The following is a 19,658-nucleotide window of genomic DNA, read 5'->3' on the forward strand; positions in this document are numbered from 1 at the left end:
GTCTGGCAAATAACAGCGTACAATACAGGTAACCCCCATGTTTATCCCATAATTACCCAAGGAGTTTTTACCAGTTCCCCCAACTTTTTTTTTTTTTTTTTTTGGCCATACCAATCATAAGAGTCCTAGTTGCCCCCATTCATTCCCTTAATAAATACCTGTTTTTAAGTAATTTATTAAGCCATTCCTCCGGTCATTATATACCTTTCTTATGACGTACCTGCACTGAACATTCACCCTACACTTAAATAATGAGTTGCAACAACCTACTGCACATCATGCTAGATGTGAACAATGCCCTTCCTGAAACCCACTGTGATGAAGGTGAACGAAACCCCAACTGCACCCAAGCTAATATGTAGGTAAGGGAAAAATTCCTTCCCAGCCCCCTAAAAAAAGAGATGGCAAGTGTAATGTCCTTAGGAGGTGTTGTCCAAACCTGGTATTTTACCACCTGAAGACAAGAGTGTAGGTACTGTCTTAGTTTTGGTCTGTGTAAAGAGAAGATTCTCATCACTGCTGCTCCTTTTTAAACCCTGCCTTTCAAGGCGAGGCACCACGCACCTAAGTAGTTCTTATTCTTTCTCTTAGATGACAGGGGCTCAACTCCTCACTAATCAATTTGTTTTACTATTTAACAGAAATATTGACAGATTTTACATAATTGTTGGTTTTTTTCACCTACATAGCTTCTAACGAATCATTATGAGCAGTGTTGGAAATATTACTGTCTACCTACTGGATTAGGAAGTTATGGCATTGCAGCTGAAGAAGAGTTACATTTGACTGAGAAACTTTTCTGGGGAATTTTTGATTCCCTCTCTCATAAGGTAATGATGATCAATCACATTAAAGATTGCAATAGCCACGATAGCATAATTTTAATGGTGGTGCAAACCACTAAAAGTGCTTCTCTAACTCTTATTTCACTTAGTATAGTATTGACAATGAGTGATACTAATCAGATTAATATGCAACTGGATGCTTGATCCAACCCCCTTCTAAAATGAATGCTTAATCACCAAAGGCTCTTTTCAAACAAACATAGACCTAGGGACATTTTAGCTTAGTACAACAATAACTCTGTTTGTGGATAAATTTCCTCACCATCACAAACTGATCTCTTCCTCCAACTATTATTATTATTGTTGTTATTGAAGTTATTTATTATTATTGTTGTTGTTATTATTTTATTTATTATTATTTTTACACTTTATTGAGAATTTAGAATAAAGATACCTCTGGAAGATGCATACATGGTGTTGTCATGTATGTAGTGTAGAAAGGCATATAATCCTGAACCCTCATATGTGCGTCCTTCACAAGTTTACATATCATGATTTCTGCATCCTAATGTGTATATGATTAAACAGGAGGTAATAGAATCTGCATAAAGCACTGACATAAACAACTAAATCCATGGTAAACTTTTATTGTTATACTTATTATTACAGAGAAAAAAGTGTTTCTGTTGTTTTGCTGAATCCTGCATGGCCCAGCTACTAAAAAGTCCCATTCTAGAAGGCAAACTTTTTTTGCATTGCATTTTCAAAGCATGGCTCAAGGCTTTGGCACTCAATATCTTCCATCTATGGTTAGGGTAGAATAAGAAATGATATCTCACTGATATGAAGAGGACCACTCACAAAGAGGACATAATATTAGAGTCATGTTGGACTCATAAGCCAACAATTGACCCCAAAGTTTAACAACTTGGAAGCCAAAGTAGTCATGCTACCTATACTCTGTGGACAAATTCCTGCAGTATAGTCTTGTTCTGCAGTAGTGCTGAAATATCCTGATATGCCTCAGTGAAGACATTTCAAAGTTGGTAATCCATCAGATTCTAGGATTAAAATGTCTTCCAATTATTCACTCAGTTCTACATTATACTGTGTAAATGAATATGTTCAGATAACAGTGGACTCAGAATACTAGGCTCAAAGGCTTTGTTTACACTATCCACTTTAGTGATATTTTCCACTAGTGCACTGCCACCATTGGTCGATCTGAACTGGCGGTAATGGCAGAAGAGTATAATGCAATTAAACTGCCAGCATCTTCATCATTAAATCATAGAATGCTAGAACTGGTAGGGACTTTGTGAGGTCGTTGAGTCCTGTCTTCTGTCCTCACGGCAGGACCAAGCACCATCTAGATCATCCCTGAAAGATGTCTGTCTAACCTGCTCTTAAATATCTCCAGAGGTGGAGATTCTACAACCTCCCTAGGCAATTTATTCCAGTGTTTAACCAATTATCTTAATTTTATTGAAAGTAAATCTAGATGATGAGGTAATATAAATATTGGTGGCCAATCTATGGGAGTGTGCCCATCAGTACTGTCACTAGTAGCAGTGCAAATATGGGAAATTTCTCTAATATTGCCAGGGTACAATGCATTCCTTCATTCTTCTCTGTTAATAAGCGTCTATAGGTTTTAAATGTTGATGATCTCCAATTACTTTGATGATGTAATTTACTGTGACCTCTATTTCCCAGCATACTACATAGAATTAGGCATGTCTTTCAGGCAGATCAAGCGTTGGAAAATCTCTTGTTAGCACATCAGCGCCTGGGTTTACCAAGGTGCCATCTACAATATAATCATGTCATATTGACAGCCAGAATTCTCCCTGAACCTCACAATAGCTCTTTTCCTCAATTTTAGCAGTGAAATGTCAACCTGGGTAATCATTCAAGTTAATAGTATTATGCAGCACCATTGGTTTTCATTACTGACACAATGAAAGGCCTTGCACTGCATAAGTTTTACCTGTAAGTTCCTACATTTTTCTAAAGTGTCACTTCAATTCCATCCTTATTTGATGACTATGCCCTAATGGCAGGAAGGTGACCAAATTATAAGTAGGGGCCATGCCCATGCTATCCTAACAAAAGATTGCTATTAACAATACCTAGTGCTTTTCATCAGTAAATCTCAGAGCACTTTAGTATCATTATCATCCTTTTATAGCTGATGAAACTCAAGCATAGAGATGTGAAGTGATTTGTTCAGGATCACTTAGCAGGCCAGGGCCAGCACTGGGAATAGAACCAAGATTTTCTGGGTCTTAAGCTGATGCTCTAGGCACTAAGCTGCACTGCCTTAGAAAAGGCAGCTAAAAGATACTGTATCATATCAGGTTACTGAGGATAGGTTTCTTATATGGAGACTGTGAATAGCTCTCTCTCTCTCTCTTTCTCTCTGTCTAATTTGGGTTAAAAGAGAGAATGTGCTAATTCAGCTGCAGCTGGTACAAATTTAGAAATATGTGTGTTACCTATCCCAAAGCAGAAGTCAATTTCTTTTGCTGTATGTGATATAAGTAGAACATTGTTTGGGGAGAGTGAAAGAGAAGAGATGACAAAATATGCATTTCCAATAGGTTTTGAAAGTTCTGTAAATGTTAAAGCTATTTCTATGGATAGTCAAGTTTTACCTGAACAGGCTGACAATGTGTGAAAATATTTGATGTCTGCTTATAGGTCTTTCAGGTCGATGGACAATTTAAGACTTGAGCATGGAAAAGGAATGTGTAACATTTAGTTTGAATGGAGCCTTTAAAAATGCATCTATTTCTGATAGGAATGTACACCTTTATGCTGGCATGAGATGCTGCTATGCGCTTGATTTTAAAATAGTCTTCATTATTTGACTGCATCTTCTAGTACTGCTCCATATGGCTGACTTGCTTTCACTAACATTTTGCATGTTTTTCTATTGAACTTTCCAATCAGTTCCTATCTCTCCTGCAGAAGTATGATCCAGAACTCTTCCGAATGGCCTTGCCTTGTCTAAGTGCTATAGCTGGGGCTTTGCCTCCAGATTATTTAGACACCAGAATAAGAGTAACTTTGAAAAAGCAGGCTTCAGTGGATCCAGAGGGAAACTTTGATCCCAAACCTATCAACACTGTCAAGTGAGTCATGTTAACAATAGAGGTTTTTCAAATATCTCTTGTGCTACTTATTGCCTTTTCTATTCCTTTTGTTGAAGAGAATCAACTGACATCTGACTTCTTAAATTATACCAGTGCCTTTCATAACTAATGTGGGGAACCTTGCTCCCTCCTGTAAGGCACCAAATATGTCGTCTCTGCAATTTATATGTAGAATGAATAAAGCATTGTACACGCTAAAAAGTTCTATAAACATTAAATAAATTTTACAGTAAACCTGTGACGTTGGGGCTAGATTTACTAAGGGATGTAGCTGCCTAATTGCCTCTTTAGGTACTAAAATCCAATGTTTAAATGCCATTGACATTCACAAAAATCATTGCTCAGCTGTTGCACAGGTCCATAGATACCTACGTTCCTTAGGCACTTAGATTTCTGCCAGGGGAATGTGCAAAACTGCCTAAACCTCATGTTACTGAGCTGCTTGGCCCCTTGCTCACACTTCAGTTTTGGCAAGATTCTTAAAGATAGGTATTCTTCCTCCATCTTAGTTGTGGGGCCAGATCAGGCAGATGTGCTCTGAGCATGTTTACCCTTCACAAAAAATAGGTGGGTGTGATAATTCTGAAGGCTGGATGGTATCCCAAGGGAGTGCCCTAACTAACATCTATAGGCTAATCTAGTCTGGGGATCTCTGTCTCCTTCTAAGTTGTTAAAGCGTGGGAGAGAGCCACGTTTGAATTGCCGCTGTATCTGCTTTGAAAAGGGACCTGAGTGGAAGTTGTCGAGGGGAGTTTCCTATTCTCAGGTTATTGGCTGTTCTTATCTCAAGGTTTTTCACTTTATATAAAGACTTAATTTTTTCTTGGATCAGAGACTGAAACTTGCATCTCTCATGTTCCAGATGAGAGTACTAACCAGCATGCTGTAGAATCGTGGTCACCAACCTATCGCGATCGACTGGTTGATCCTGGAGGCTCAACCAGTCATTCGCGAGGCTTTGGGGGCCCCCCCTCGCTGTCTTCCACCCCCAAGATTAATGCCATGCTGATGCTACCTCCAGGGACTACGGAGGTAGTGCGGGCTTCCTGCGGGGTTGGGGGGAGTTCTGCAGCTGCGCACCAGGTCCCGGAAGTGCGCTGGCTGCTATACCCTCCACCCCAAGCCGGTACGGTACCTAAATCGCCGGTCCGTTGCGCGCTGGGGACTTTGTCCCCTGCTGCCTTCCTGCGCACAGGGTAGGGGCTGGCAGTCCAGGCCTGTGCCAGCTCTAGCTGCTCAGGTGGCGCATGCTGCCATAGGAAGTGGAGGAGCAAGGCGCGCGTTGCCTGAGAGGTTGGGGCTGGCACAGTCCAGGACTCCCCCTTCCCACTAGCGCAGGAAGGCATCAGGTATGTGACAGACCAGCGTTTCAGGTACCGCACTGCTGTTTGGGGGATGGAGGAGCAGTCCACGTACTTCCAGGGCCTTGGTGTGCAACTGCAGGATCCCCAGATGCCGGTTCCTGTCCCCTCCACCCACCCAGACCCCCACAAATACCCTGCCCCAGCACCCACTGGAATCCATTGGCACCCTCCCCCAGCACCCACTGTTACTCTGTCCTCTGCCCCAGCACCCTGCCCCAGTACCCATTGGCATCTTGCCCCAACACCTTGTCCCCTGTCCTCTGCCCCAGCACCCACAAGCACCCTGTCTCCTGCCCCAGCACCCATTGGCATTCTTCCCCAACACCTCCACATCCTCAGTCTTCTGCCAACACTCTTGCACCATTCACACTCTGTAAATCTGTGTCCTGAGCCCATCATACGCCCAATCTCCCTGCCATGAGCCCCTCACGCACTCCAACCCAAACTCCTGTACTCTCATATCCACAAGCCTGTGGCTTACTCAGCACCCCAAGCCTCCACCTGAGCCCAACACTCCCCAGCCTGGAGCCCCCTCCCTGAGCCAGCATCCCCTTCTCCACATCCTCCTGCATCCAAATTCCCTCCCAGCTTGCACCTCTCATCCTTTCCCACATGTAAATCCCTCATTCACACCCCAGAGCCCGCACCTCCTGTCTCAACCCAGTGAGGGTATGGCTAGACTGCAGGAGTTTTTCTGGCAAACATGCTCTTTTGGCAGCCCCATACTCCTCTTTCCACAAGGAATGAAGGGGCTTCCAGTTTAGATGGGCCAAATGTCGGAAAAATTTCTTCCAACAGTAGGATTTTTAAAAAGTGGCAGTGTAGACATACCCTGAGGCTATGTCTACACTGGCAGCTTCTTGAGCAAGAACTGTTTTGCGACTGAGTTCTTGCACAAAAAGTCTTCCACAATTGCATATCTACACTGGCATGTGCTTTTGCGCAAGAGCTGTGCTTTTGCGCAAGAGCATTCATGGCAGTGTGGATGCTCTCTTGCACATAAAAGCTCTGATGGCCATTTTAGAAATTCATATTGCTTGTCTACACTGCCCTCTTGTGGAAGAGCTCTTGCGCAAGAGGGCTTATTCCTCGTGGGGAGAGGAATAACTCTTCCAGGAGAAGCCCTGTTTTACAATGCTATACTATAAATTTACTTGTGCAAGAACGCACGTGCAGTGTAGACAGCAGGCATGTTTTTGCACAAGAACAGATGTTGTTGCGCAAGAAGCTGCCAGTGTAGACATAGCCTGAGAGTGTCTAAGGGCCAGGGATAGCAAGTGATGGAGAGAAGGGGAATAGAGAGGGCAGGGCCTCAAGGAAGGGGTGGGGTCTTGGGGAATGGGTGGGGTAGATCTTGGCTTGTTCTGACATTTAAAAAGTGATCTTGGGTGTAAGAAGGTTGGAGACCACTGCTGTAGAGCACCACTCCTCTTTTTTTTCTCTCTCTTGCTCTTGAACCTAAGGACTGCTTAATTAACAAAGAGGTATAGCTTCATTCAGTGCAATTTTGAGAACCCTATCCTAGGATGAGCAAGGATGCTGTCCCTAGCTCCTGTTTGCCAGAATCTGAGAATGGGCAACAGGGGATGGATTACTTGATTACCTATTCTGTTCATTCCCTGTAGAGCACCTGGCATTGGCCATTGTCAGAAGACAGGATATTGGGCTAGATGGACCTTTGGTTTGATTCAGTATGGTCCTTCAGAGATCCAATAACTGATGGTTAGGGATCCATCCTAGGAGAGGGGAGATCTGGGTTCAAATCCCTATGCTGAGTCAGAGTGGGCTTTTGAAAAACAGATGGTCTAAATCCAAAGTGAGTGTCTTAACCTCTATACGATTGGCTATGATTGCAAGTGGAGAGGGGGCATCTATTTCTTGATAATGCTTCATAAGAAAGGTCTGCCATGCCTCAGATCACTTGGAGATGCCTAAACACTTTTTATGCCTAAATACCAGTGTTCCCTCTAAACTGCTCAGCAGCACAGCTTCACTGGTGATTAATTAGTCCCGCCCAGTCAGTCAGCTCTGTGCATGGAGTCCTGACCCTCTGGGAGGGGCTGATTAATCACCTGTGAAGTTGTGCTGCTGCTGAGCTTAATGGGAACACTGCTCAACACCCTTTCCTTTTTCTTTGCATTTGACTCCTGACTAGTTCAGGCAGCTCCTCTCGTAGCTTGCTGGCTTCTGTAAATTTCCTTCATAGGTGCCTAACACTTAACAGTAATGGAGCACCTGAGCACCTACCTCAGATCCAGGTCTGCCAACAGAATTGCCAGGCAAGGTGGGGGCAGGAGGTAAGCCTCCCAAAGGGGAGGGGCCTTAGGCACAAGGGGCAGGACTGGTTGCTAGGGTCCCTCAGCCAGTCTTTCAGTGCTGCCTGGCCCAGGCTGCCTGGGGCTCCAGAGGCCGGAGCCCTGGACCCTTTTAAATGGACCAGGTCACGGTGCTGCTGGCCCTTCTCCATTCTCCCATCAATAGCCCTGCTCAGTGCTATGAATTCCACTGGGCAGCAGAGCACCAATGCCAAAGTCATTTTTATGAATCTACTCACTGAGTATGAAGGCCAAATCCAAATACTCTGGTTATATACTGGATATAATAGTCTTGTTTCTCTTGTGATTTAGATGGGTGAACTATGCTTGCAGATGAGAGATGGCTCAAGGCTACTAAAATCTCACAGATCAACATTGCTATTAGTCTATTGCTAGGTTATGATGAAATCTTCACTCTGTGTGAATTTGTCCTATGTAGTTATACGTTTCAGATGTCAAAGTAAATAAGCTGAATTATACATAATGATTTAAAAGAGAAGTGGGGTGTTCCTGGTAATACTGTTACATTCTCAAAAGTAGGTGTAACAACTGAACACTAATATTGGGTCATTAAAAATGAGCATTGTTTTCTCCTCATGGAATACATCAAAACATTCAGCCTAGTAATATTGTACTCAGCACCACAAAGAATAAAATATTTAGAATATGCCTTAGTAGATGTATTTCCTATCACTACAGTTCTTAAATGCTCCAGTGTTCATACATTTGAGAAATGTCACTATCATGCTTATGGTGGTTTGAGTTATTACTTGTAAATGGAAATGTAATTAAAAAGCATGATTACTTGTTTACCTCTTGAGATGAAACATTTTGACTATTAGTGTCTCTCATGTTATGTGTTCATATGTCTGGTTTGAGTAAAATATAGTTAAATGACCATACTTTTTCTTTGTTCGTAGCCTTACTCTTCCTGAAAAATTGGAATATATTGTCAGCAAGTATGCTGAACACTCACATGACAAATGGGCCTGTGACAAGGTAGGGATTATTATAAAACTGACAATTGTCAGAAACAGAGAAGTACAGAACATTGATGGTTGAATACTGGAAAGCTATCCAATTTATTTAAGTGATAAGCTTGCCATTCACAAAGTCTGCATTATACCAGAGCAGCACTTTCCTGGAGTGTCTATAGAAGTTAGAAAAAGATACTTTTTACATTGAAAAGTGAAATTCTCAAATTAAACTGTGTCTGGAATTTGGAGGAAGGTGCATTGTTCTTTTAACAGAAACGCCAGTCTCACACGGTTGCAGTTAACTTTGGTGTTGCGATTTATGTTATGTTGGCTGGAAGCTCTGAAGTCCAGTAGGTTCTCTTATAATAGCTTTGAATTTTAAGAGTGAACCTGGGAAGTCTAATCCCTTTAATTGCTTTAAAAAGCATGATTAGGCCCCTTCTTCCTCTCTAGATCTATGCAAAAAATCTCTTAGGTGTCGATTCCCTCCCAATTTTTATGTGTGCCCTTTCATTGTGCTGGCTGGGTGTTTTATTGCTTGGCAAGAGTTAAATTTATAAGGGGCAGCAATTGTGGTGTGAAATATATGCAAATATTTTTCTGGGTTTCCCTGAAGCTGTCATTTGGGATTTCAGATTCCATTGTGTTTATGTTAATGTTGGCAAAAATAAAGCTTAATTTGGTTCCTGAGTTTCCATGAAACTATATTACATTTATTAGTATTATAGGAGATAAGTAACAAGTTCAGCCCTTTGTTTCCTGCTATGAATTTAAAGCCTCTTATTCTGGCAAAGAAGAAATTGGGAAAATTGAGAGTCTTAAGCAAGTCTGGAGACACACACACACACACAAGCGCGTGCGCGCACACACACACACTTCATGAAATAATTGAAATAGTGGTTAAGGTTGCAAAAAGGCAAAAGCCCTCAAAAGCAAGAAAATTACAGGTTTTCCTTCTTTAACTTTCCTTAATAACTGCAATCGCAATAACTACTTTCACGGACAGACTCTGCACCCCCCGTAGAAACTCACATCTACAATATACAGGTTGAACCTCTCTTAACTGGGACTCTCTGATCCGGCAACATCTCTGGTCCAGCAGGACCACAGATGTCTCCGGACCAGAGAGTCCCAGTGGAGGGCTGGTGGCTGGGAGCCCTGCAGTGGGGCTAGAGCCCAGTAGCAGGGCTGTCCTATAACAGCAAAACAAGGAGCCAACCAGTGAGACTGCCGCCTGGTGCTGACACCAGGAGGCAGTGGGACTGTAGCCAGGAAGCGAAACTGCCCTGCAAAACTGGGAGACAGTGGGGCCACCTGAGAGCACAACCATGAGCCCAGCAGCCTCACTCCTGCCAAGCCACTCAGCTTCCTGGTGGGTCTGGGAGGCAGTGCAGCTGCCCCGTGGTGTCGGGAGCCTGACCACAGGGCTGCCTGGGAACCCAGGATTGGGGCTGCCTGGGAACCCAGGATTGGAACTGCCTAGTGGCAAAGCAAAAAGCCCAGAAGCCCCATTGCTGCCCAGCGGAGCTGCCTGGTGAAGCTGGAGACAGTGGGGCTCCCGGCAAAGCTGAAGCCCAAGCGACACAACTGGACTTCAACCCCATGGGGATGGAACCCGGCTGTAGGGTTGTTTTTGTCAGCAGCGGGGCTGCCATGGTAGGGCCAGGAGCCCTGCATGCGGAGGGGTCGGCGGCAGGGGGAAGTTGGCTGGGAGGCTGGCAGCAAGGCCATCACTGGGGGGGCCAATGACAGGGTGTACCCAAAAATGATCTTCTCTGGTCTGGCAAAATCCAGTATCCAGGACTCGTCAGGACCAAGGAGGTCCAACCTGTATAAAGAACAACACAATGATCTAACATGAAGTAAAATCCAAAAAACTTTTCCTCCACACTTTCTTGTCTCCATCCTGTGTTCTTAAAGTGTCAGCTGAGATTTTAATGTTGTTACAATGTTTAACCCTTTTATTTTATAACCGATTTTTTCTCTGTCCCAGGGGAGAGTTAAAAAATAAAGTTGTATAATTTAAGGGATGTAGGATGGGGTTATACTTTAGTTCTGTGAATCTTCACAGTATCTTTATTAATGCTTTCTTCAGTTTCTCTTTATCTAACCCTGCCATCTCAGGCTTTCTTTGGTCTCTTAAAATTGCAACTAGTTTTCTGCCACAAGATAATGAACAAATATGAAATGAAATCACCCATTGAAAGACTAGTTAATTTTTTATTCTGAAATACAAAGACACTAAACCAATCTTAGAAGAATATAGAATAAGTAGCAAGAGTGAAACTACTGTTGTTTCATTTGAACGTTCTACTAAAGGACTATAGCTGTACCTTTTTAAATAAATAAGAATGACATAAACTTCAGTAATAGCTTTTTGTCTGGGCCCATTTGTAAAAGAGGGCATCAAAATCTATGATATTTTATATTTAGTCAGAAAATCCGTAAAAGATACCAGAAAAATGCATATGTTATCTGCTTATATATAAAAAAGCGACTAAGAGGGAATCAGAATTTAAACAGACATACATCATAGAAGCCTTAGGGATAAATGAAGAATAAAACCAAGAATAAAAACCACTTTATAGTCAAAATAACCAGCTATTATTTAGGAAAAATGTCTAGAGTGTGTGCTTTAGGGAGTAACCATTCAAAATATAGAAGGGACCATGTGTTGGGAATCCCTGGGTTGTGATATTTTCAAGGTGTAATGCTTAATTGCTGTTGAGATGGATTTGCAGAAGTCACATAGTAAAATGACTAGTTCATTCATGATTGTTCACTCACGTTATTCATATCAGAAAAAGAACATTTAAATAATGTATATTTTATGTTTTCAGAGTAATAGTGGATGGAAATATGGTGTTTCACTGGATGAAAATATGAAGACACATCCGTTAATAAGGCCTTTCAAAACATTAACTGAAAAGGTAATGGTGGGAAGCTTACACTGCTTTCTAGCTTAAAACAGCATGGTTCTAGCACCGTTTTAATTAATCCTTTTTAAGACGTACAAAAAATGGAGAGAAGAGGCAGGGAGAGCCAAATCATATTGTTTTTAAATTAATGACAAGAATTGTAGGTTAGATCAACCATTTGCTTTCTGATCTATGCAAGAAGTCTAGATTTGATTCCCAGTCTCTCTCTCACCCTGTGGAGCAGCTTATGCTGGGAGTATCATGGATGTAATGCTCTCAGCCCTTTGTGGAGGAGAGAACACTTTTTTATCCCTTGGTAGTAACGTTTACCATAAAGGTGGCTCAGCTCACTTCTGCTCAGGCAGATCATTACTTTGCTGAAGGTATGGAGAATATCAAGGGAAACTCCTCCTTCGTAAAACATTTTTAACTTTGTTTATAGGTGAATGTCAATCTTCTAGTAGGTAGAGCAGCAGAGTGAGTCAGGACCGTTGGTTTCTACATGCTCTTAGTGTGACTGCCTGTGTGACTTTGGACAAGTCACTTACCATTACCTATTCTTTAGATCACTTTTCCTATTTGAGGAATGGGGATTGTCACACTCACATGCTGAAGACTTAATTAGCTGAGATTTGTGAAGCATTTTGAGGTCCTGGGATAAAATGTACCATAGAAATCAGAGGGATTATTATTCTTGATAATAAAGTATTTTAGTATTTGTTATTCTGAAATCATTAAATCTTTCTCCCTTGATAAAAGGATTTTAATCACTTCTTACACAATGTGTTTACTTTATAAATATGCCATATCATGTAGCTAGATGAGGGAGATCCCTGGTCTACATCTTTTTTTTATCCATTGTTTCTGATATCGTTGCATGGATTGTGTCTAACATGAATTGGAACACTTTCCCCTACTGCACAGTTTAGTACTGTACTTACATCTGTGGGCCACAGTCAAGGCTTATTACTTACAACAGATGTTCTCTATGCTGGCTAAAGATATGGCAGGTGAAGGAAATTCTAGTGTAAAGATGTTTTGGAAGTTCTTCAACATCTTGAACGACATAGAAAGCATTGATGCATGGTGGAAAGAGGTCTCTTAGCATTTATGAATGGTGTTTGATGCCATGCCTGGCCAGATACTATCCAGAGCTTTGTGGGATTTGATGCCATTCCTGCTCTCAAGCAAGAAATTGTCAACTTGGCAAAGGATGTTGGCTTCAAGAAGGTGGAGGAGGATGTACTGGGGTTGTTGGATCCTCATGCCGAGCAACAGATAAATAAGGAAATGATTGAACTAGACCAATAATGTATATTCAAAGAAAGCAAGGATGATGATTATGTAGCCAGGAGTCTGGTGACAAAGAATTTCTCCTGTTTCTTTGGATTGCTAGATGAAATGATAGAAGCTATAGAGCTGTGATCCTTTTAGTGAAAGGTCTGCCAAAAATTCCAGAGCTCCCAGTGATACAGTGGCTTGCTACAGGAAGATCAGTCATTCAAAGATTCATGAAGAGGAATCCTTTCTTTAAGACTTTTGCATCCGAAAAGACACCCAAAAGTCAAACCAAAAAATCTAGCTGCCGCCACTATCTATATTTATCACAACTGGCACTGTTTTACACTATATTACTGTATTAAAATTTTCAGTGTGTTGGAACAGTGTTGGTAGGGCTCTACATTATTTTATTCAATGTTTTATGTGTAAAATGTTTACTGTATAACCTGTCATTGAACAGAGGTATGCAGTTTTGGTGAAAAGTTATAGGTGAGTGGGGATAAGTTGTGAACACATTTCTCCCCCCTCATTCCATTATTCCTTAGAAAATGTTGTTGCGGTATCCATCAACCTTTTCAAGACTGCAAATCCCAATGTATACAGGGGACCCCTAGTGTTGATATATAGTATCGACTTCTAAGAGTTGGAGTACAGTAGTAGCAATAATTTGAGAGGTCTTAGAATAATGAAACCATTCAAATTTTCTTTATATCAGAATATTTTAGGTACAAAAGACCTTTATATCTCATAAAAAACATCAAGATGCAATCCTTGTCAATAAATTTTAATTGTGTTTGCATTTGCATCAAAAGGATACTAGAACATTCTGTTTTACATTGATACTTTCTGTGAATCAAATGTTATGGAAGAAGGGACTCTTGTGCTGACAAACTCAAATTTGCACCATGTAGAGATTCCATTGCAATAATAGCAATGTGGATTACTCGATATTTTGTGGTTGAAGTATGAAGAAGTACTATTCATGTTCCTGATTTGTCAGAAATACCAGTAAATAGTTTCCAAGCAGTTGCAAAATATAAATAACATCGTTGCTTCGGAGTTCACATTTATGCTGTGATTAGTTTGTAATGCATTATGCCATGTCTTAGTAATAAGTATCTCAAGAGAAAAAAGTAAGCAATATGACTATTTCTAAAACTACTTGAAACAAAGAGCCATATTCTATCCTCAATTATACCTATGCAATATATATTGATTTTAATTGAGCTTATCCATGTGTATGTGAGGGCAGATTATTTCTCCATAGGCTTTTCCTAATTGCTTGTAAAGCTCTATATAATTATACATTCATTTGTTTTTCTTTAAAGGAAAAGGAAATTTATCGTTGGCCTGCCAGAGAATCTCTTAAAACCATGTTAGCCATGGGATGGAGTCTAGAAAGAACCAAGGAAGGAGAAGCAATAGTACAGCAGCGTGAAAATGAAAAGCTCCGCAGTATATCACAGTCTAGCCAAGTAAGGCAAAACTGCTTAAAACCACAAAAATCAATCAAATAAAGTGTTCACAGAGAATTTACCCTAAAATTGACTAATTTAAAAAGATATTTAGTTTATTAGTATTACAATTATTATTGATATTGTAGCAGCTCCAAAAGGCCTCAGCTGAGATGCAGTAAAAACTCACAGTAAATCCTGATACAGTGTATTAATGTTTATCATGTCTTGGTAGGGTGTTCTTAGAAATAGTTATTTTTAAAAGTTTGAGGATGCTGGGATAAAACTGTTATTACAGGAAATAGAGCTTTTATATATCAAAGCTTATAGTAGGGGACAAGGAACTGGGATTAGTAGATATTGTCTGCAGTGACATATTTTGTCATTGCAAATAACAATTATAAACAAAATGTGTTGAGAGGGCTGACCAAAATAAAAAACGTAAGTGTGACAGGCATTGAAAACCCTTTCAGACCCTAAAGGTGGGTTTTTATGGCTCAGAAGCATTCTACCCTAGCTTCCCTAACAAAATGAGGTGGCATCCACCTAATCACTGGGACAACAGAGCTCTGAGTGAAGGTAGGACACAGGGAAGTTCCTTGCATAGCTCAGCAGACTTGAAAGATAGCACCTGAATCTCTTTGCAAGCTGATTCCCTATAACAAAGACAGGTGAGCTGCAATGCTAAATACAATAAGAGTCAATAAAGAGAGGCAGTCTTTGAAAAAAGAATGCCCTCAAAAACATCTTCCCTTAATTTCATCAGGAATCTATTTTGGAGAGGCTTGGGAATCCAGCCTTTATTGTATTCAACGCAGAGGCACTTGGTGGTGTGTTCACAATCTCTGGTTTCATGATTCTTGTCATAGTCCTATTCGAAATATCACAAGAACAAGTTATCTCGGAGAAAGTCTGTTTACATTTTACATAATCCATGTTATAAATTTTTAATTTCATTTATGAAAATAAAAATATATACATTGCCAGAACAAGATAACATCACAGAATAACTGGAAAAGACCTCGAAAGGTCATCAAGTCCAATCCCCTGCCATCATTGGCAGGACCAATATTTTTTCTCCCTCCACCTTGGAACACCCTTTTAGGTACTTGAAAGCTGCTATCATGGCGCCTCTGTCATTTCCAAACTAAAAAAACAACAACAGTCTTCCCTCATAGGTCATGTTTTCTAGACCTTTAATAATTTTTGTTGCTCTTCTATGCACCCTTTCCAGTTTCTCCACATCTTTCCTGAAATGTGGTGCCCAAAATTGGGCACAGTACTCCAGTTTAAGGCCTAAATAGTGCAGAGTAGAATGAAAGAATTACTTTTTGTGTCTTTCTTATAACACTCCTGTTAATGCATCCCAGAATCGTGTTTGCTTTTCTTCCAACAGTGTCACACTATTGACTCATATTTAGCTTGTGGTCCACTATGACCCCTACACCCCTTTCTGCAGTACTCCTTCATAGATAGTCATTTCCCGTTTTGTCTGCATGAAACTGATTGTTCCTTCCTAGGTGTATTACTTTGCATTTGTCCTCGTTAAACTTCGTCCTATTTACCTCAGACCATTTCTCCAATTTGTCCAGATCATTTTGAATTATGACACTATCCTCCAAATCACTTGCAACCCTGCCCCCCCAACTTTGTATCATCTGCAAATTTTATAAACATACTCTCTATGCCATTGTCTAAATCTTCGACAAAGATATTGAATGGAACCAGTCCCAAAACTGACCCCTGAAAGACCTCACTTGTTATGCTCTTCCAGCATGACTGTGAACCATTAATAAATACTTTCTGAGAGAGGTTATCCAGCCAATTATGCACGCACCGTATAGTAGCACCATCTAGGTGGTATTTCTCTAGCTTATTGATAAGAGGGTCATGTGAGACTGTATCAAATGCTTTACTAAAGTCTAGCTATACCATATCTACCACTTCCCCCTTATCCACAAGATTTGTTATCCTACCAAAGAAAGCTATCAAATTGGCTTAACATTTGTTCTTTACAAATCCATGCTGTTTGTTACCTATCACCTTATTGTTTTCCAGACATTTGCAGATTAATTCCTTTATTATTTGGTCCATTAGCTTTCCTGGCACAGAAATTAAGTTGACTGGTCTGTAGTTTCCTGGGTTGTTCTTTTTCTTCTTTTTATAGATGGGCACTGTATTTGCCCTTTTCCAACCTTCTGGAGTCTCTCCCAACATCCATAACTTTCCAAAGATAATAGCTAATGGCTCAGATGCCTCCTCTATTAGCTCCTTGAGTATTCTAGGATGCATTTCATCAGGCCCTGGTGACTTCAAGACATCTAACTTTTCTAAGTAATTTTAAACTCATTCTTTTCCTATTTTAACTTTTAAACCCACCCCATTTCCACTACCCTTCACTATGTTAGGCATCCAGTCACCACATACCTTCTTGGTGAAAGCCAAAACAAAAAAGTCATTAAGCAGCTTTCCTGTTTCTACATTTTTCTGTTATTGTTTCCCCCCTTTTATTGAGCAATGAGCCTATCCTGTCCTTGGTCGTCTTCTTGCTTCTAATATATTTGTAGAATGTTTTCTTTTTAATCTTTATGTCTCTGGTTAGATTGAGGTAGGTCTCCTTTTGTGCCTTTGCATTCCAATTTTTCCCCTACGTATTTGTGTTATTTGCTTATATTCATCATTTGTACTTTGACCTAGGGTGTGTCTAGTCTACAGGGTTTTGTCGACAAAAGTGCACTTTTGTCTACAAAACTATACCTGCGTCTACACTACCGCTGTGTTCTGTCGACAGAACTCAGCAGTTTTGTCGACGCTGGTAAACCTCATTTCACGAGGCATAACGCCTTCTGTCGACAGAGTTCTGTCGACAGAAAGCATTATTGCATGTAAACTGTCCTTGCGTCTACACTGCCATGTTGACAAAGCAGCTTGCTTTGCCGACAGAACTGAATGTAGTGTAGATGCTCTTTGTCAACAGAAGCTTTGTCAACAGTATCTGTCGACAAAACTTCTGTCGACAAAACCCTGTAGTCTAGACGTACCCCTAGTTTCCACTTCTTATATGACTCCTTTTGATTGGTAGATCATTTAACATCTCCTGGTTAAGCCAAGGTGGTCACATAAGTAAGAAACTGGTTTCAAGCAACCACGTAAATAAGGACATAATCATGTAAAGAAAAGTGCACATAATTCAGCACATCACTTATGCAAATGCTTCACCTTAAGTATATGAGTAATAACATTGATTTTAGTGTTACTGCTCACAAGCTTAACGATAATCATGTTCTTAATTGGTTTGTTACATTGGGATTTGATGAACAAAATGATCATGTAAAGAATAATATAAGTGTATTATAGCCTCTTTTATTGCTTAAACATCCATGGTATGTTCATCTCTGTAGAATATACAAAGGCAAACATGATCTCTACCCAAAGGGCTTCAGAAATCTAAATAATTTAATTCTAATTGATTGACAATAGAAGTAAATAGCTTAAAAACATCAATAACTCTTCCATTATATTTCCAGGGAAATGGATACAGCCCAGCACCACTTGATCTTTCTAATGTTGTTCTTTCTCGGGAGCTCCAGGTATGTGTTAATATTCTCAGTGTATTCTATCAGAGGGGTAACCGTGTTAGTCTGAATCTGCAAAAGCGACGAGGAGTCCTGTGGCACCTTAGACTAACTGAAGTGTAGATCAGCTGCTAGAAGTGGGCCTCATCCTCCTTGATTGGATCCACCTGGCCATCTCCAGCCTGATCCTGGCCTGCATATTTATTCCTGCCTCTGGAAATTTCCACTACATGCATCTGACGAAGTGGGTCTTTGCCCACGAAAGCTTATGCTCCTACACTTCAGTTAGTCTATAAGGTGCCACAGGACTCCTCGTCGCTCAGTGTATCCTGTACAAAAAAAATTGAAGTAACTTTTCAACATTAAGCATCACATCTTTAAAAGAATGTGTAATTGATGTATCTACAGAAACCTTCATGTGTGAGATTGCAAATATGTATCTGTGTGTACACTTACCATTTTATGCACATACGTGTGGTTTTATGGGTAAAAGTACATGATTGTGAGTGCACTTGTTTCACCTTCTTGTATAAATAGGTATTTGTACTCAATTTTGCAGGGTCAATTAACATGATTTCAAAATGAGACTTCTCTACTGTTTCTCCTACTGAAGTTTTTCATGTGCTTGCTGGTGTCATCTGGCCTTCTATAAATATTGCAATGTAAAGCCTATAAGGGGACTGCAGACAACTCATTTTCAGTAACTGCCCAACACCTTAGGAACTTGTCTCTTGCTTTGGTCCTAAAAAGCCTTGGTAAATTAATAATCTTCTTTGAGGAATGTCTCTGTGAGTGTTCTGACTTAGGTGACTGAGTGTCACTACACGTCTAATTGGAGAATTTAGGCAGCAGTGCCAGTGCGCGCCATTTGAAATGGTTACTCCGCATGCACAGCCAACCGTCCCCTTAGTTCCTTCTCTACCGCCAATTGGCTTCAGTTGGAACCCAGCAGTCACCCTTAAGCGTGTGTTAGTGTTAGTCTTTTTAGATAGTAATTCATAGCAGTTTAGTGGGATTTTTTTCTCAGTTTAACAGTTCATAGTTATTAGTGTAGTTGTTAAAAAATTCATTAGGATAACTAGAATTAGTTCTAGTTCTCAGCTTTTAAGGTTTCTACATTGTAGAAACTGATTTTTTGGAACATGCCTGATTCTCTTGGGTTTAAAAGCTGTATAACCTGCAGGCTGTCCATTCCTGTCTCTGATAGACATTTCCAGTGTGTCCACTGCTTGGGTGAGGGGCACTCTATCTCTTTATGCCCCCACTGCAAGAAACTCATGTCAAGGACCAGGAAGGCCAGGGAGCTATAGTCAAAAATGATGCTCCTAGAGAAAATGGTTTGACCTGCTTCTGATCTGGAGCATATTACATCATCCAGACAATCATCTCCTGTAGCAATCTCTGAGAAAGCGACTCCCACAAAGTTGATCCCCAAGGACTCTGACAGGGCTCAGGTGCCCAAGGAGGGATCCCATTCTTCTTCAGGGGCTGACTCCTCCTTGAGGAAATGCTCTCTGCAGAAGAACTGCCACAGCACTGGCTGCATCAAAGGTACCGGAAAAGGAGGCAGCAAGCAAGTCCGGCACCAACAGGGGCAAAACTCTAAGGAGAAGGCTCAGTCCTCTTCCAAGGCACCAGCCAAGGCAAAGCAAAAGCCTTCAACATCAGCACCGACTAAAGCACTGCTGGCACCGACTAGACCATGGTTGGCTTTGGCAGCGAGCACTACCATGCTGCCGCCTTCAGTACCATTGGCTCAATCAAAACATCCAGCACCCACGGCACATATTAAGCAAGCAGCACCAACAGTGCATGCCAAGCACCCAGCACT

The 19,658-nt window shown here is 41.0% G+C and overlaps 1 protein-coding gene across 22 annotated transcripts in view; it reads left to right on the plus strand.

The window, feature by feature from the left end:
• RYR3 (ryanodine receptor 3) overlaps positions 1–19,658 on the plus strand; it is a 522,680-nt gene that overhangs the window by 362,085 nt on the left and 140,937 nt on the right. For all 22 annotated transcript variants that reach the window (XM_025189447.3, XM_075927047.2, XM_075927048.2 and 19 more), the window contains 6 exons: positions 690–830; positions 3,759–3,922; positions 8,543–8,621; positions 11,440–11,529; positions 14,127–14,273; positions 17,780–17,842. In XM_025189447.3, the coding sequence (XP_025045232.1) occupies positions 690–830; positions 3,759–3,922; positions 8,543–8,621; positions 11,440–11,529; positions 14,127–14,273; positions 17,780–17,842 (684 nt within the window). The remainder of the gene's footprint in view (positions 1–689; positions 831–3,758; positions 3,923–8,542; positions 8,622–11,439; positions 11,530–14,126; positions 14,274–17,779; positions 17,843–19,658) is intronic.

Source organism: Pelodiscus sinensis, chromosome 5 (assembly GCF_052426305.1).
Source record: "Pelodiscus sinensis isolate ZL-2025 chromosome 5, ASM5242630v1, whole genome shotgun sequence".
NCBI lineage: Eukaryota > Metazoa > Chordata > Testudines > Trionychidae > Pelodiscus > Pelodiscus sinensis.